We start from the raw sequence: 17780 nt of genomic DNA, 5'->3' as shown, positions 1-17780 counted from the left end.
AAAGGGAGTTGGTAATTCATAGCACAGGAAGGTAGGAGGCTGCAGGCCCTGGGTCCCTGAGAGCAGCAGTGCTCCCAGGCTCTTGGAGGTGTGGGAAGAGCTCCCACCTGGAATGTCCATGGGTGCCAGGGAGCAGCTCAGTGCTCCCAGCCACAGATCCCCAATCAAAGGAGAGTGCAGGGAGTTTGGGTTGAAGCGTTATCCGATGCCTTGTGTGGTGAGCAGGAGAAATTTAAAAGCTCATCTGCTTTCCCCAAGAAATTCCATGGGGATTGATGGATTCTGTTGAATAAAGGCTTTTGTCTCTAATGAGATCTCATGGCTGAGGCTGGGCTGGGGGGATTCTGTCACTGCAGAGCTGTTATTGGATCCTGGAGGGCTTTGTCAGGTGACAGTCCAGGGATTACACTGCACAGAGGCCTCACTGTCATCCTCTGCTCCCTGAAATCACAATATTTACCCTGGCATGTCGTTGGTGGCTCTTGAGCCCTGGTTCTCAGCTACTTTCACATAAAGAGCTTATGTGGAGAAGCCTTCAGACTTCACACCTGCTGTGTGTGCAGTGTCTGTACCGTGACTGAGTATCCGGGGATGATATCTGCAGAGCCCTGGGTGCAGGGACTTGTCTGTGGAGGGTGGATCCGTGGGGCTGGGGCAGTGGATATCCCTGTGCCCCCAGGCAGGGGGTGTGTGATGGTGCTGGGGGTGGATGAACAGTGGATATTTTTCTGCCGGCACTTCCTCCACTGCTGAATTCCACCCTGTGCAAATAAGAGCTGCCTGTTTGATACTGTGAGCATTCCACAATCTTTAAATTAAATCTCTTGTTAATGATGACTATCTCCAGGTTCTCAGCAGCACTATTGTGTGAGACCCTTTGAAAATGTGTTTAATCCTTCAGGAACTGAAGCAGAGTCTGAATTCATCTCGTGCGAGCACCGATGGAGTGGGATTTTGACGTCTGTCTGTGTGAATTATATGCCATAAAAATTGTCCTAGAGATACTATTTATTCATCCTAACACATCCCCTCTGTTGTGTGATGATAACAATGAGTGCAGAGGAATCAGCTGAAGGAGAGGCACTGAGAACACAGGACATGCGGAGTTGCGCCGTCTGCTCCTCTCTGCTCAGGGACGCGTTAACGCTGCCTCTGTGGAGATGAAGAAGTGTGACCAGGAGTTCTCAAACCTGCATTTCACTTCTGTCATCTGAAGGAGATGGAACAAGTGGGATTCTTTCTCTGTGTTCTCACCACTCTGGGTTTGGAGCTCTTTTTCCTGTCTTTGTTGCAGCATTTTTCTCCTGTGAGGATGTGCCTGAAGCAGGCCCTGGCTGCTCTGTCTCTCAGGAATCAGGATGATGAGCACTTGAGGCTTGAGAAGGAAGGGGGGTTTAAATTGTTTGTCATCACCTTCAAATAGATCCTTTGGAAGCAAAAAAATGCTCATGTCAATACATTGCTTTTGTGTTTCATCCTTCTCCTGACATCCCAAGGTACTCATCTCAAACCCATGGGACAGAAGTGTGTTCTCCTGAAATCACGTTGTGTTCGAGTGTCCCAGGTGTCAGCTGCTTCAGTGCTGAAGCAGATAATGTTGTTGTGTGGCTCCTGCAGATCTCCAAGTTAAAAAAAAAGCCAACAAAAAAGCAACTTCTTCTCAAAGACAAGCAGAAATTGTGCAGATGGGGTTTGTTCCTCCTTTCCATGGTTTCAGTCTGACAGCACAGGGGGGTTCGTGGTTTCTCGCTGCACCCAACATGTGAATTTTAGGTTGGCTCTCCAAGCTTCCCTCCGTGGCACACCCAGGATGTCCTGACACCTCTGTGCTGGGGTTCTCTCCTGCCCCTTGGCCAGAGGCACCCACAGCGCTGCTCCTGCTGCTTTCATCTGCAGGAACTTAATGTCTTTTGGGAGCTTCCTTCTCTTCCAGAGTAATTAATAATTGAATTTCTATACTCCCATTATACAGGAGCTATTCCTGAAGCCTGTAGTAGAACGTTCTGCCTGACTTCTTCAGCCTAGCCTCAGAGGGGGAAATATTTCCCACAATAATGCTGAAGTTGGAATTAAAATTGTGCCCATCACTTTTGTTTTATTCCTGCCTGAAAATGGACTTTGGGCCTGATTTGCTGCTTACTGGTTACTCCAGCAGGAGGATGACACAAACTGGAGGGAGCACTGTTCAGCCAGGCCTATTAATTTGGATATTTGCTTTTTTTTGAAGTCTGAAGAAATTCGACCCATGTAAATCATAACATTTGCTTTGCAGGTTCTCTGCTGCTTCAGATTTGGATTAAACTTCCAATTGCAATAGAATCTCTTTAGAAGGTAACAGCCTGTGTTGTGGTGAAGGACAGCACACTCCCAACTGTATAAATTCACATGTTTTGGGTGAGCAGTTACATTTGTCTCCACATCTGGATTTATTGTGCACAGTTCTTGATGTTTAATACCCAACCAAGTGGCTGTTTCAGCTCAGGGAAGCATCCCTGTTCTTGGAAATTCTATTAAGACTTTAAAACATTTATTATTTTCATCTTCGGACACTCTGACATTGCTCTTGGGTTTTTTCAGGTGGGTTTTGCTTGGGTTCCTCTCACAGATCTCTTCACTGCTGAAGGTTTTTGTCCTGCTGTGCGTGTGCCCAGCCATGCTTCTGGAACTTGCTGTGGCTTATCAGTGTTGTTTGTGTGCAGCATTTCAATCCCAGATCCCCTCCCTTGGCACCCATTCCTGCTGCATTCCTCATTTGGTTACAGAGCTGAGCTGAAACCACTTAAAAGCATTTTCCCTGTCAGGGCTTGAAATCCTGATAAGTTCTGTAATCAATGAGAGGGAGTGAAATAATGAAAAGGATCCTGCCTGGAACTTCACCAGCTGGAAACTCACTTTTTCTGCTCAGTTCATTGCAGGATTTCAGTGCTTCCAGAGGAGCTGAGATTTAAAACTGAGGGGTTTTGGTAGAGGGTGTCTCAACCATCATGGAATCATGGAAAGGGTTGGATTGGGAGGGATCTTAAAGCCCATCCAGTGCCACCCCTGACATGGGCAGGGACACCTTCCACTGTCCCAGGCTGCTCCAAGCCCCAATGTCCAGCCTGGCCTTGGGCACTGCCAGGGATCCAGGGGCAGCCACAGCTCTGGGCACCCTGTGCCAGGGCCTGCCCACCCTCCCAGGGAGGAATTTCTTCCCAATATCCAATTTATCCTGTCAGTTTACAGCCATTCCCCCTTGTCCTGTCATCCCAGGCCCCTGTGAGAAGTCCCTCTGCAGCTCTCAGCTGGGTTGAGCAGATCAGGCATCAGTGCTGCATTTGGTGAACACAGGGGGAACCAAAGAAGAAGGAAAGTGTGGATAATTAGAGATCTGCATTGGGGGGATTCTGCAGGACATTTGAGGCTCTGCAGGCTGGGGAGCAGGGGTGACAGTGGCAGGAGCTTCCCGAGGTGCCGTTAATTGCCAGCGAGTTCCTCAGTTCTCTGGAGTGCCCCTTTGGTGGCATCTCTGAAGTGACTCTTCCCTTGATCTAGCTTTGACTTTCAATTAGATCCTGGGATTTGCAGCAGTACAAAACACCAGGCTTTAAATACCAGCTGTGCCTTACTTTAAATGCTTTCCTGCTTCAAAGCCAAGCTTTGGGAGCATACAGAGACTGGAGTTGTCTCTCTAAGGTGGTCCCTGTGGGTTCGGGATTCACGTCGGTGATCAGGGCAGGATTTGTTTCTCTGGATTATGGAGAGAAACTTGCAAGAAGTGTCTGATTCTGGTAGCAGTGACAGAGGTTTGGTTGTGTTTTAATTAATAACGTTCCAGCTCGGAATGTTTTATGGTACTGATTAACGGCGCAGTTCTGTCAGCGTGCTCGGAGAGGATCCGCTGGTGTTTGGTGCCAGGAGAGCGCTGCCCCCCCGTCCCTGACTGTCCCTGTGTGCCCTGCAGGGCAGGAGCGCATCGGGAAGGACTCGCACTACGAGCAGGAGGGGAAGGTGCAGTTTGTGATCGACGCCGTGTACGCCATGGCCCACGCCCTGCACCACATGAACCGCGACCTGTGCGCCGACAGCGCCGGGCTGTGCCCCGAGATGGAGCACGCGGGGGGCAAGCGGCTGCTCAAGTACATCCGCAGCGTCAACTTCAACGGTGAGACAGAGACCCCCCTGTGACCTACTGACCCCCCTCAGTCACCTACTGACCCCCTCAGTCACCTACTGACCCCCCTGTCACCTGCTGACCCCCCTCAATCACCTACTGACCCCCTCAGCCACCTACTGACCCCCCTCAGTCACCTACTGACCTCCCTCAGTCACCTACTGACCCCCCATCACCTACTGACCTCCCTGTTACCTACTGACCCCCCTCAATCACCTACTGACCTCCCTGTTACCTACTGACCCCCCTCAGTCACCTACTGACCTCCCTGTCACCTACTGACCCCCCTCAGTCACCTACTGACCCCCCTGTCCCCTACTGACCCCCCTGCCACCTGCTGACCCCCCTCAGTCACCTACTGACCCTCCCATCCCCTACTCACCTCTCCATCCCCTACTCACCCCCCCATCCCCTACTGCCCCCCCATCACGAAGCTGGGGCTTGGGAAGGCAGTTTGGTCTGTGTGTAGATCCCTGTTCCCTGGCGTTCCAGGGGACTTGTCCTGGGTTCTGAGGGCGGAGCAGTGGGAGCTTTGTCCAGCTCTGTGTGAGAGAAGCGCCGCCTGCTCTCCTCCTGTTCTCGAGTGTCCCGAGCCCCGGAGCCTGGCATCCTCTCAGTGTGGGGCAGCTCTCCTCGGCCCCTGGGATCCTCCTGCTGGCCCTGCTTTGGGGCCGTGTCCTCCGTGCAGAGGTGCTGCCATCGATGCAGCCAGGGCTGTGATGAAGAGAGGCTGGATCTGAGCGAGGAGCTCAGTGTGCATTTTGTGATCATTGTTGCCTGGAGAACAAAAGGCCCAAAATATGGAAAACTTTAAACCTCGAGTGCTCACGCAGTGAGATTCTGAAAGTTTTGAAGTGCAATTGTATTTTTGCCAGTGAAAAGCTGAAGATGCTGTTCACAGGAGCCCCTTGGGTGCTCAAACTGCCGTGAACGTGCCCTGAGTAACAAACGCCTTGGCTGGTGACACCTGTGTAACTCCTGTCCTCCTCTTAATAATTCATTTCTCATCTTTTAGTGATTAAGAGATCGAGATCCTACAAATTCAAGTCAGATTGTGTCTGGGTTTGAGGGTTTCCTGCAGGTGTCAAGTGCCCTGTGTCTGTGTGGGGCGAAGGCAGCTCCTTTGTTGGGAACTGAATTAAATTGTCACGGCTCTGCATGAGCAAGAAGCTGCAGCCTGGAGACTGACACAGGTTCTGAACTGCTTACTGGGCTCAGCAAAATCTGCTAAATTGTAATATAAAGAAAATAAATCCTAAATGATCAAAAACCAGTGAAATAATGACATGTTTTAATGATTGGAAGATCAAGGGTTATTTTTGAAACCGCTGTTTCCTCTCTGTGATAAGGTTTTCATACATCACTTTTTATTAATTCCATTATTTTATCAAAGGAGCCTGAGCTGGGGCTGGAATGCTGCGGTGATGTAAACCAGGACTGACAGACCCTGCAGACAGGTGGCACAGAAAGGGCTCCAGAGCCTCACCTGGCCCACGCAGAGGTTAAGGAGGGCTTGCCCCTGCTGAGCAGAGCCTTGGCTGGAGCCCAATTACTGCCACTTCAAAGTCAGGAGAGGGGACACGTGTGCCTGACCTGTGCCCCGAGGTTAGCAGTGCTTCCCATTTCCACAGCTGCTCGTCCTCCCGATGGAGCACGGGCTTCTCCCAGCCTGTCTGTGTCATTTTAGCACAGAAGCAGTGATGGGCCTGGAAACAGTGTTCACTTCTGCCCACACCGTGTCCAGACCCGTGTGTGAGGTCCCAGGGATGTGCCTTTGGGGCCTCTGCAGTGACCCATCCCACGGTGCTGTGCAGCCCTGCTGGATCCAAGGGATCCTTTGTTGCTATAAATGGCTTTGCTGGGGGATTTGGGGTGCTGTTCCCGTGACGGTGGCCGTAGGTGTGTTCTTGGCTGCGTCCCCCAGCGTTTGTCCCAGCACTGACTTTGGGGTGGCCGTAACAGTGGTGTCCATCCTCCATCTGCCTCCTGACGAGCAGACCTAGACCTCCCTCTGTGTTCTGGAGCTGTGTTGTGACGTGGGCAATCCTCAGATGTGTCTCTTGAATTTTGGGAGCCTCACTGGAGCTCCTGCCATTTCAGGTGTCCCTTTCTTGTCAGCTCTGACAAACCCAAGCTTAACTCACCCTAAGCAGCCCTAAGAGTCGTAATTAGCCAAATCCCATTTAGCACTTGTGCTGCCTTTCCCGAGGAGCCGAGGAATTACAGCCATTGCTTCTGATTCACTCTGAGTGTTCCCACTCAAATGTATTCTGGCTCCATGAATCTGTAATGACAATTAAATATCTGCCTGGTGCTCACAAGGAACCAGCGAGGAGAGATTTCAGTGGCAGATTTTCTGTACCAGCCTTTGAACTGAATTTGTATCTGATCTCAGAGGATTGTAGGAGAGACAGGAAACAATTTACCAGGGCTAGAGTGGAGACTATGCTAATTCACTCCTTCAAATCTTTTTTTCACTCCCTGGAATTCAATGAAGAATGAGAATCATGAAGAAAACGATAATCTTAAAGTTCAGTGCTACAACAGGAGAGATTTTTCATTGCTTTAGGGAAAAAAAGTTACGCAGGAGGAGGAAGCTTTGAATATAGATATGCTGGAGGATTGTCATAATCTTCAATCTTGACACAATATTACTCTACCCTACCGAAACCTATTTTAATATGTCTGGAAATAAATGTCACCCTGGAAGGTTGCTCCTGGAGCTCTGAGGAAATGAAGCACCGCTTTGAATTCTCCTCTCGGGAAGGTTCCCGTCCAGTGCTGTGGTATTTAAAATGCAGATGTCCTGCTGGGAGCTCACTTGAGGCTGGGGCTCCGGGCAGCTCCAGGAAAGGTCGGGGGTTCTCTGGCCCTGCACTGCCCCGTGTTTGTCACTTCAGCACAGGGTAAATAGAGGCAATCCAGTGGTGGTGCCACAGAGCCCAGATAAGGAGGACACAAGGAATGCTCTTCCCAAAGCTGCCTCTGTTCTTTCCCACCCCAGCGCACGGCGATTACAGGAATGGAACATGTTGTGGAGGAGGAAGCTATTTCTGGATGCTAGTCAAGACTCACTAGACCCGGGCTGACTTCTGACAGCAGCATCTCTCAGACGCAGATGGAACGTTTTCGGGGGGGGGGGAACAGCATTTAGAGGCTCCATTCACAGGAGTGATTTTCACTGGAGAACTCCCTGAGGAACAGGAGATGGGAGGGAGGCTGGAGGGTAGGAAGAAAAGCCTTCTGATATTTCTCGTGTTGGGCGGAGCAGGGTGAGGTAAGGCTGGTCTAGGATTGCTGTGTTTATTTTCAGGCAGTAGGGTCAGGCAGAGATAATGGATCTGTGGAGAGGGCCGGGTGAGGGCAGTGTCCTGAAGTGCCTGGTTTGGATGGCTGGGGGGCTGGATGGCCTTGGCCTGGAATGTGCTCCCAGTGTGAAAGCTCTCACCCATGACCAAATAAAAGAGATTTGGTAAAGGTTTGGTGTTGGTTGGTTGGATTTTGTCTTGTTTCCTTCCCCCAGGCAGTGCTGGCACTCCAGTGATGTTCAACAAGAACGGGGACGCACCAGGACGCTACGACATCTTCCAGTACCACAGCAGCAACACCAGCACACCCGGGTACCGCCTCGTGGGCCAGTGGACAGATGACCTCCAGCTCAATGTGAGTCTTTCCTGGCTCCTTTTTGTTGGCTATGGGCACTCAGTGCTTCAAAACTTAGCAGGGATCTTTGCTATTTCCTCACAGCTCCGTAGTGGGGTTTTTGCACATTATCTCCTTCTCCTCTGTCCTGCAACCTTCTCCCTGTACCCAGAGAACCAAAGCTGCTCAGACTAACAGAGACATGAGGTGAAATGCAAATTTTATTACTTCTGCGTGTCTGCAGTCCCGAGTTGCCAGCTTGGAAAATGAAGCTGTGATCTGTTGTAGTCTGAAGCCACTGGGCTTTCATTTGCAGATGCTTTTCAGTTTTTCTTGTCTTTGGAAAGCTGAAACGAAATGTTTTTGGAGTGAGTCACTTTTCTGGTGGTACTTTCAATCCGTGTGGATGAGGTGGCCTTTCTGGGATGATGCCTAAAGGAAAACAAGCACGTAGGAGCAGGTGCGCAAATACACTTTGATGTTTCCCAGAAAAAAACCCCCGGGACTGGTGGGTGGGAAAGCTGGAGACTGTGTCAGCCTCACCCGTGCCAGCCTGGTCTGTGACCTCGCTGGGTGAGGATCTCTGCTTGGCTCTGGGCACTTTGCTTCAGCCTCGAGTTCCTGCAGAAGTGGCGCCAGTTTTGCCTCAGGGTGGCTCCCTGCAGAGTGTTATTAACACCCAAAGACAGTGATTTCAGTTCGGTTTGGCTCTTCAGCCCCACAGCCTGAGGAAGATCAAGGTAGTCCTGAAAGAAAATGGGTATTTGTAGAAAAAGAGTTTCCTCTCTCAGTCAGCTTTCCCACCCCAGGAACATCAGGGATTCTGGGTGCGTTGTGGCTCCTTCTCTGCCTCTGCTGCCAGATCTCCTTTGGAAGCAGGGTGCAGGGTGAGAGGACAGGCTGTGTGCCATGGCCCAGCCCTGACACCCCTCCAGAGGTGGCCAGGACACACTGTGGGTGGCACAGGGGGTGGCACAGGGGGTGCTCCCAGCCTGGGGCTCTCTGTGCAGCTGGCATCACTCGCTGCACTTGGGGATGGCCCCATGACCTGTGGGGACATCTGAGCTCCCCCAGCCCTCTGGGGACACAAACCACGGGCTGCCCGCAGGGGTCACAACCATCACCTGGGGCAGAACCAAAGGCAGGACACTTTCTATTTTTAATGCTTTCATGGTTTTTGTTAAATCAAGTAAATAATGTGGGTCACCGAGGGTCCAGTCTTGGAGGCTGATCACAAACAATATTTTGCTCTCCTTGAATTTTGGCTCATTTTTATTTTCTGTGTTTGATTTGCTCTTTCAGGATTTTCAACTTTTGATGTCCTATATAAGGAAACCTATATTTACTTGCAATTTACAGTTCTTTTAGCAAAAAATATTAATATTTTATTAAGCAAATCCTTCTTTATGTAAACTACACATACTGATTCATTAAAATTTAAAGCAAAATTATTGGAGCTTGATTTGTATTCCTGTTGTTGTGTTAAATGTTTCCATAAAAAGACCTCTTTCCTCACCCTCATATCCTCATGGCCACAGGGTCATATCAGTAGCTGAGATTCTCTCACTAACTTCCCTTCTAATCACTCAAGTGTCCTAGTTTCTCACACAAATGTATACAAGATAGTCCCTTTTCTATTATTGTATTATTTCTTACAATAATAAAGAGAATTGTGGGGTTTAGAGAAGTCAAGGATTCCTGGAAATAACCAAAATAAATACTATTAAATACATCCCAGGGAAAACTACCGGAGGATACGACTTTGTCTTCAGTAATTATTGTGGCAGTAACTCTTCAGGGGATGTTTCCCCAGTTCTTATTTCTAAATACAACACAAGAGGGGAAAGCAAAGGATGTTTGGTGCAAGTGCTGATTTGAATTTGGCAGCTGCTGCAAGTGGGGCTTTGTTTCCCAAGAGCTTTGTCACTCTGGGCAGTCTCGGTCAGTTCTGTGAGTCTGCATTGCCTGGGTTATGAATGGGAAAAGCTGTTCACACAGGCCTTAAAGATAAGGACACTCCAGATCCCAGAGGGATCCCAGAGGCAGGAGGGAAATAACTGCAGGAGAACAGCATAGGTGAGTAAATATTTTCTTTATCATCGTCCTCATTCCAAAAAGGAACAGGAATGTTTTGGTGTTTTATTCCTCTGGCAGGGGTGCTGCCGTTCAGTCTGTTGTGGGTGTCTTCTACAATGGTCATCTTCCCATTCCTGGTACTTTTTGGAGTATGGTGGGCACAGGCTGGATTAATCTGGAGAGCTGAACCAGGTTTTTCACGTAAGATTGCAGAGTAACTTCTGCTGCAGTTTTCTCTCTCTTGTTTGTGTGAGTAGACAGATTGAGGAGAGCTTTAACAACTTACCTGCAACTCTTCAAATCTGCTCTGTTTGTTTTCTTATTGTTTTCCTGGGTTGATAAACCCAGGAATTAAACAGTCTGTTCTCCTCAGTCCCGATGGCTTCTCCCCACCTTGGCATCCCTTTTGCTGGTGGTGGTGGCAGAACTGCTGGGCCGAGGCAGCGCCGCTCCCTGCGCTCCGAGCCCGGCTCTGCTCCCTGGCACATCCGTGTGTGAGGAGGCTCCTCTCGCTGCTGTTCACTCACCTGCGCTGACATTTCTGTATCTCAGGTCAGATAAGAAAATATTTAGTGACTTTTCACTGCAGCAAACTTGGGACATAACAATTTATTAAGGTGAGGGCAGTACAATCGCCCTGTTTTCTTTTGCCTGCTTGGTAGCAAACAGCTGGGCACAGCTTTGCCCAGCACCCAGTGCATGGTTTAGTAACAGTTTTGGCTGCATTTCAGGTGTCTATGCAAGAATAAAATGAGCAGATGTCTAATTTTAAAGGGCTTGGCCAGTATTCCATGAAAAGGCATGGCAGTGCTTCGTTCTCCCTGCAGCGAGAGTGTGATGATGAGGTGTCCACCCATTTCCCACAGGAGGCCAGGGAAGGTTGAGTCCCACCCCTCTCCTTGGTGAGGATTCTGCCAAGCTCTGTCAGCCCCTCCTTGCCCCCAGCACGCAGATTTGGGATGCAGTATTTATAGTCCACATCCTCCTGCATTTGAAATGCTCTGCCCTGGATTTTAGGATCAGAAACTTGGCCAGCTGCATCCCTGTTGAAATGCAGCACTGTGATCCCAGCGCCTGCTGAAAGGCAGAGATACACCTAATGCAATTAGGATAGAAATCCTCTGGCCACAGGGACAGCTGCATTTGAGCCCAGGACTGGAGCTGGGTGAGGGTGCAGTCTGTGCTGCAGGGCAGCTCCATCGTTACCAGAGCTGCTTGGGCTGGCTTTAGCTTTGATGTGTTTCAAAAGCTAGAAGTTTGCCCGTGAAAAGGAGCCAATCTGCCATGGGGAGGAGGAGGAGTGTTGTGCAGCAGCTGGTTTTGGGTTGGTTTGCGTTTCCAGTGGGTCATTTCAGTTTGTTGTTTGGTTGGGTTTTTCCTTTATATCTAAGGCTAGCATGGTTCAAGCAGGAAATCATGAGGATGGCTGAAGGCAGCGTGGCCAGGAGACAGGTCCTGCCTCCATGCCTTGTGCTTCTCTTTGGATCGTAGACAAGGAATTAACCCCTCCGTGCCCTGCTCTGCCCCCATCTCCCATGGATCCAGCTCTGGATGTCTCCTTGCTGTTTGTAAGGCCCTGTGCAGCCTCTGGGGCTGCTGGATAAGAGGCGTGGTAGGAATGCGAGGAGCTGGCTGAGCAGCTCCCATACGTGGCTGGCTCCTAAAAATGCAGCTTCTCATGCTTTGAGGTGTCTGACACAAATACGAACACATCTCTGCTGGAGGAACTGATGTCCCTGCAGGGGGAAGAAATGGATTGCTCCTAGAGGAAGCACAGGTTCTCCTGGGAAATTTGGTGATATTGCTTCTCTTTCTCAAGGTACACTTAACTCAGCAGGTCTCAGGTTTATTATGTTTTCCCATCCCATTCCCTGTGCAAGTATCCCAGAACTGTCAAAATCAACAAGGAAAGAAAACAATCCCTGTGAAATTGTTGAACCTGCTTTTTCCAGATGTTTGCCTTGTGCTGAGGTTGGAGAGACCTGTCCGGGCTCCTGCCTATGGACACGAGCTGCTCCCTGGCATCCAGTGACAGCAAGGTGTGGGGTGTTGGGATCCTGCCTGATGGGCTGGAGGTGCTGGCTGGACACCAGAGGGAAGCTCTCCCTGGGGAAGGAATCCTGCCCCTGTTCCGTGTGGGGTCACCTTGGCCATCCCTCCACAGCCCCCCCACGGGCAGGACAACGCCCTCTTCCTTCACCCTCAGCTTGGAAGAGTGAGATGCTTCCATGAAACCTGGTTATTTGCCATTGGAGAGGGAGATCTTCCTGGAGCAAGCTGTTGTGGGGTTGTTTTTCAGTCTGATTGTCTAATTAATGCTGTAATAAGGCCATTAGTGTCTGCATAGGGTGCTTCATGTTGTGTCTTAATTGCATCGGCGTCTCCACCGTGTCAGACGCTCTCTTCCAGCGCGGAGCTCTGGCTCATAACGGTGCCACTGGGCACTGGGGCCTGCAGCACATGTTCAGCGTGGCTGCAGAAAGTGAATCCCTGACTGGGGATGGAAAACACCATGTCCTGTCTCTTGTCACACCACGGAGATTTCAGGCAGCTCGTGCTCCAGACGTGCCTCAGTTCCAAAGCACCAAGCAGGGCCGACTGTGAGTGCCAGATAAAACAAAACCATTCCTCTAATTAATTTGTTTGCAAACAGAACCAAATACATATTAAAGATGCCTAAACGAGCTGCATGTAGGGATAAACAAGAAGATCTGCATTGTTCTCTGGGTGTGCCCTGGGACTGGAGGTGGCTCAGTGGTGTGGAGCAGAGCAGGGTTTGACACAGGGTTCCACGGAGCCCTCGCATGCCCTGCTGGGGCTGCTGCCGATCCCTCCCTTTTATGGACGTCCCCCAGCAAAAAGTGATCTGTGCCTGCAGCCCTGCCAGACAAGTGCCTGGGAGATGAATGGTACTGATAATCATCAGGATGGTTCCATGAACACGGCTGTTCATGGCTGCAGCTTCTCTTATCAAGCCCGGCTCGTGCTGTATGGCCCCAAGGCCGTGGCGTGGGCTCGTTAATAATTTCCTGCTCCCTGGGCAAGGAGCTGGGAGCTGCTGGTTTCCTTGGGTAGGGTCAGGCCTATATTTTAGCAGAGTGTGAAATACAGTCTTGCTTGAAATGAGTAACATCCCTGTAGCTCAGGGTTTGCGGATTGGGGCAAGCTGGGGGTCAGTGTTGCCCTGGAGCAGGAGGAGCCTTTGCTGGCAGGACAGCAGCAGGGACAGGGACACCATGGTCACTGACACGGAGAGGGTGGCACTTCCACACTGCAATTCTTTTTTCCCCACAAATAGAAGTACATTGAGTAACTCAGTAATCCTCTGTGCAATTTATGCAGAACCTGCTCACTTCAACAGCTCCTGAATCTGCTTGGGCTCAGACTAATCAATTTACATGCCATAAACATCTCTGTTAGGGAATTTGGAAATAAATGTTATGAATAGTGAGCTGGTGAAGAGAGTAATTAACTGTCTAACCTGCTGGCAAGAGACCTGGCTGTACCTGCCTTTTTTTGATAAAATACTCAAATTGGAATTGGATTCAAGCCCCTCTTCAGCGATGTTTGTTGCTCAGGAATATTCTGCCAAGAGATGGTATTTTTCTAAAATAACATGTTCAAATTGATTTCTGTTCATTGTTTTCTTGTGTTTGTTGCTGGGTTTGGGGTTTTTTTTTTGGAGCAGAATGTGTTCAAAGTAGATGGAGTTTCTTTTCTTGGCACTGTTAGGGACACTCTGCATCTTCTGCTGCCGTGGTCCTGTCCCTGCAAGTGTCACATCAGTCACTGGGTGAGACGTGGTGACAGTCCCACTCACAGGGATGCAGTGTCTGGATTTATGGGAATTATTTCCCAGCATTAATGCTGCTCAATGCAGAGGCCTTCCAGAAGGTTCTGCAGCCTGTTTGCACAGCCCCTGGCATGGCTGGGCCTTTCTGAGCTCTGCCCCTGTTACCCCATCAGCCAAACTGTGGCCCAGTGAGGAACTGAAAGGTAACTCCGTGCGTGGGTTCCTAAAACACCTCCCCGTGACAGGTTCTGCCACCATGGCCACCGTGGCAGCAGCCCTGGTGTGTGCTGCAATAATGGATGTTGTTTATTTTGTTCCCTCATTACACTCTGCAATCTTTCACTGCTCGTGCCAGCCGTGACCGGCACAAACACCTTTAATTATCTTAACTTGCAGAATTAACTTGCAGCCAAGTGGAAGGGAATTTTTCAAACCACTGGCCCGCTGAATGGCCATATGCTAATTCTTCCCTCCTCCACAAGGGATGGTGGAGCAGGCAGCAGGCCGAAATCATGCAGGTCCTGCACAAGCTGTGACTGCAGCTGGACTTGGGGAGTGCCTCGGAATGGAGCCAGGGGCTTGTGGGACAGCACATGGGTTTGGCTGCTGGAAGTGGATTTATCAGAGAAGGGCACAGCCCCGGTACCCCTGATGGGAACCACGTGGGCCAGGCAGGGTGGCTTCTGTGCCGTGGGCAGGAGCTGCAGCACTCGCTCAGCCAAGTCAGGCTGTCCATGCAGATTGGTGCTGTATCACAGTAGCAAGGCAATAGTTAAATCTTACCCCTCTCTCTGCAAAGCAGCTCAGGCTCCGAACTGAAGACATGAAATGTCATCTCCTCTCTGTTACTGACCCGCTTGGCCCAGGCAGTGACAACACCGCAAGTGCAGCGGCCGAGGGATCTCAGCTCCATCAGCTCTGGCAAGGCAGAACATCTCTGTAATTCTGCTGCAGGTCTGGGAATGTCACGGGGGAAAGTGTTGGTGGGGATATAAATGCTCAGGGAAAGCAGGCTGAGAGTCTGAGATGAATCACGTATGTGGTTAAAGACAGGAGGAAACTGGAGCATAAGGAGCTCATAAAAGCTATAATGGCAAAAAAACGATGTAGCAGAAGACTTGACTTGAGATTTTGCTTTGTCTTGTGTTGTTCTCTTCCATGCCCGTGAGCCTGCAGGCAGGCACACTCTGAGAATGAGTTATGTAAGAAATAGGAGTTAAAAAATAAATCACCCAGTCTTCAAAATAGGTGCTGGTTCTGCGCCTACACATCCCTCTGTAAAGCCTTTTTGCGAGGCTAATGTGGTTTTTCAGCAGATATATTCAAGAGCAAATGCTTTGCTGGGATATTTTATGGCTAATGAACATGTTTGGTTGCTTTTGGCAGGAGTAACAATGTCAGTTTGTGTGTTATTGAGGGTGCAATATTCTTTATTTAATATCTGAAAACAGGAAGAGGCTCTTCAGTGACAGATGTGCTTTGTTGTGTTTGGAGAAGTTCACCCAGCTATGGAGAGAAAGCACTTCAGCTGTGCACCCGAGCTGTCCTGCTGCCCCAGCTCCTCGTGCTCCCAGGGGAATGTGGGGTACAGCAACCTCACCAGCACGGGAGCACTGGGCCCTTCCCAAACACCTCCCAGCTAACCCAGCAGGGAACTCAGGGTCCCAGTCAGACCCACTGGGATCTTTAGCTGAGTTCTGCCAAGTGTTTCCATCCCTCTTGCCCCTCGTTTCAGCCCAGCAAGGGCCCCCATAACTCCTGCCCAGCCTCAGCCTCGGGCAGCCCTGTGGCACCTCTGTCACCAGTGGAGGCTGCTCCCTCTGGATCATCTCCAGGGGTGTGGAGATGGCAGCAAAACCTGGGTTTACATTTGTGTCTCATCCTTGCCCTGGCAAAGGAGGTTGGGTGGAAAACATTCTGTTTGTCCATGAGCTCCCCACCGAAGGTCTGTGAGACGTGTGGGTAGTGCTGCGGGCAGGGGCAAGGCTCTGCAGAACAGGGAGAGTCCAAGGAGTATCAGCAAAATAAGGATTGGATTTCTGCCTCTAGATCAAAGACACTTTTGCCTTTTCCCTTGCAAGGTAAATGTGATTTCTCTCTGGGAGGAGTGGTCAGCTGCGTGGGGGTTTGTGTGGGGTGAGGCCAGGGCACGCCTGAGACACCCGTGCTGTTCCCTTCTCTGGTGTCTCCTTTCTCACCTCTTTGTGTTTGTCTGCTGTGGGAGAAGGTGTTTGCTGAATATCCCTGTCCTGGGCATGGTGACTGCCTGGCATTCCCTCCAGGTGTGGGGCAGTCAGCAGGGTTACAGCTTTGGGACTTCACCTGCCCGAGGTTTTAGTGGCAGATCAGGGGCTGGCACCTTCCAGTCATGCTGAGAGTCTTGTGACAGTTTACAGCAGCCAAAACTTGCTGCCTTGGCTCCATTTTTGTTGATCAGATTTGCATGTAAACTCCTTTAATAAACTGTATTAACAGCTATGGGAACTCTTGGCTTAGAGCTGCTTCTGTAGATCCCAAACATAACCCAGCTGTGTTTTGCAAAATGAAATTTTGGTCCCATACAGATACCAGTGCCAAGGGTGGTAGAGTAGAAATGATGACAGATGTATCATACTGTGCCTGTTTGCTTTAGGGAGGAGAAAGAAATCCCACAAAGGGTGATTGAAAGCTCTGCTCACATCAGGCTCGTGTGAGCAGCCCTCAGATTTTCCAGCATTTAAGCAAAGCATAAAGGTTCCTGACAGGCCACATGTATTGAGTGGGTCAGAAATAATCGCAATTTAAATGCCCCTGAATACTGATTTCTGAAGGAAATCGCTCTGGCTGCTGGCAGGACTGTAATATCAGATGTATAATGTAGAATTTAATGTGTCTCCAGCTAATTGTTCACATGATGGACAATAATGGCCCCGAATAAACAGCTGCAAAGGGTCTTTAGTCTGCTCTAAAACAACTTGAGGGGAAGCCTTTATTTGCTTTGTTTTCCTGTTTTATTTGCTTTTTCTTCCACTAAACTGAAAATGTACATTTTATGAAAACGCTGCCTAAATGATTCCCATGAAACAACTTTGTTTACTTGTTAATCCCACCTTTAACTGGCAAGGGGATCTGGGATTGACTCTGAACAGCAGCATCCAAGCAGCTGGTTCCCAGTGCTAACTGGAATCAGGTATTTCGTTCTGCTTTAGCAGTGCCTGCACTTTGACTGACTGGGGAAGGGTTGCACAGACATCAGCCTCCCTGTGCGAGACTAATCTTGCCCTTTTCCTCCCAAAAATGCAGCTGGAAGAAGTGGCACAGGCTTTTTTCCTCACCTGTGTACCGTGAGGCTTGAGCTCAGTCCAGCCAGGGAGCTCCTGGACCCCCTCACCTGGGGTGAATCCCATCTCCCACTGCCAGGTTTCCTTGGAGAGAGATTGCACTGAAGGCCTTACCCTGTGTGTGGGGACAAAACTCCCTGCCCTGGGAGGCACTTGCTCCCCTGAGAGTGTGTCTTGCCATCAGCCACTCCTGATTTTCTGTGTACGTCTGCAGTTCTTTTAGGGCCCAGCTGACTGAGCATAACCTGAGCAGGATAATTTAATATTATTAGTATTATTAATATCACTGCAGCAATTTAATTAGGGCCTAAATGAGCTGGGTACTGAATTTCCCTCAGAATTCTGTATTTCTTTCATCTTCCTTCCCTGCCCTGTGTTGTTACGCCTTGCACATGAGATGTGATGAGGAAATTGCTGCCCCATTGATGCTGAGGCTTCAGAAAGGGAAAATCAGCACCAAATAATTTGACTGGAAAATGCTGGTCTTTGAATCAGCTGGGGAATTAGGAGGATAAAAAAACGCAGGCATTTCTAAGTTGGCAGGCACTCAAAGAGAAATGCTCTCCAAATTACACACGCATGCTTGGTTCCCTCTCCTTACTCCCCTTTCTGGACTGGGAGTTGTGTGTTGGGTTTGGCAGAAGCAGAACTTTTTCACAGTCACAAATAGCAGAAAAAATAAGAAGTTAGGTTAGTAGCCCATCAGAGAGATAAACAAAGATAAAGGGCTAATCCTTTCCTCAAACCTTAGGTAAGGTTGACTCGTGGCTGTGCCATGAAAAATAGCTCTGAAAAG

General features: G+C 49.7%; 1 protein-coding gene across 5 annotated transcripts in view; it reads left to right on the top strand.

The window, feature by feature from the left end:
* GRM7 (glutamate metabotropic receptor 7) overlaps positions 1-17780 on the top strand; it is a 206904-nt gene that overhangs the window by 138254 nt on the left and 50870 nt on the right. For 3 of the 5 annotated variants that reach the window (XM_048315264.1, XM_048315263.1, XM_048315262.1), the window contains exons 6-7: positions 3944-4144; positions 7677-7816. In XM_048315264.1, the coding sequence (XP_048171221.1) occupies positions 3944-4144; positions 7677-7816 (341 nt within the window). The other 2 variants (XM_048315266.1, XM_048315265.1) reach the window with 2 other exon arrangements.

Source organism: Corvus hawaiiensis, chromosome 11 (genome assembly GCF_020740725.1).
Source record: "Corvus hawaiiensis isolate bCorHaw1 chromosome 11, bCorHaw1.pri.cur, whole genome shotgun sequence".
In the NCBI taxonomy this organism is placed as follows: Eukaryota; Metazoa; Chordata; class Aves; order Passeriformes; family Corvidae; genus Corvus; species Corvus hawaiiensis.
Note: the sequence above shows the minus strand (reverse complement) of the source record. Positions and strands in the feature narration are given on the sequence as shown.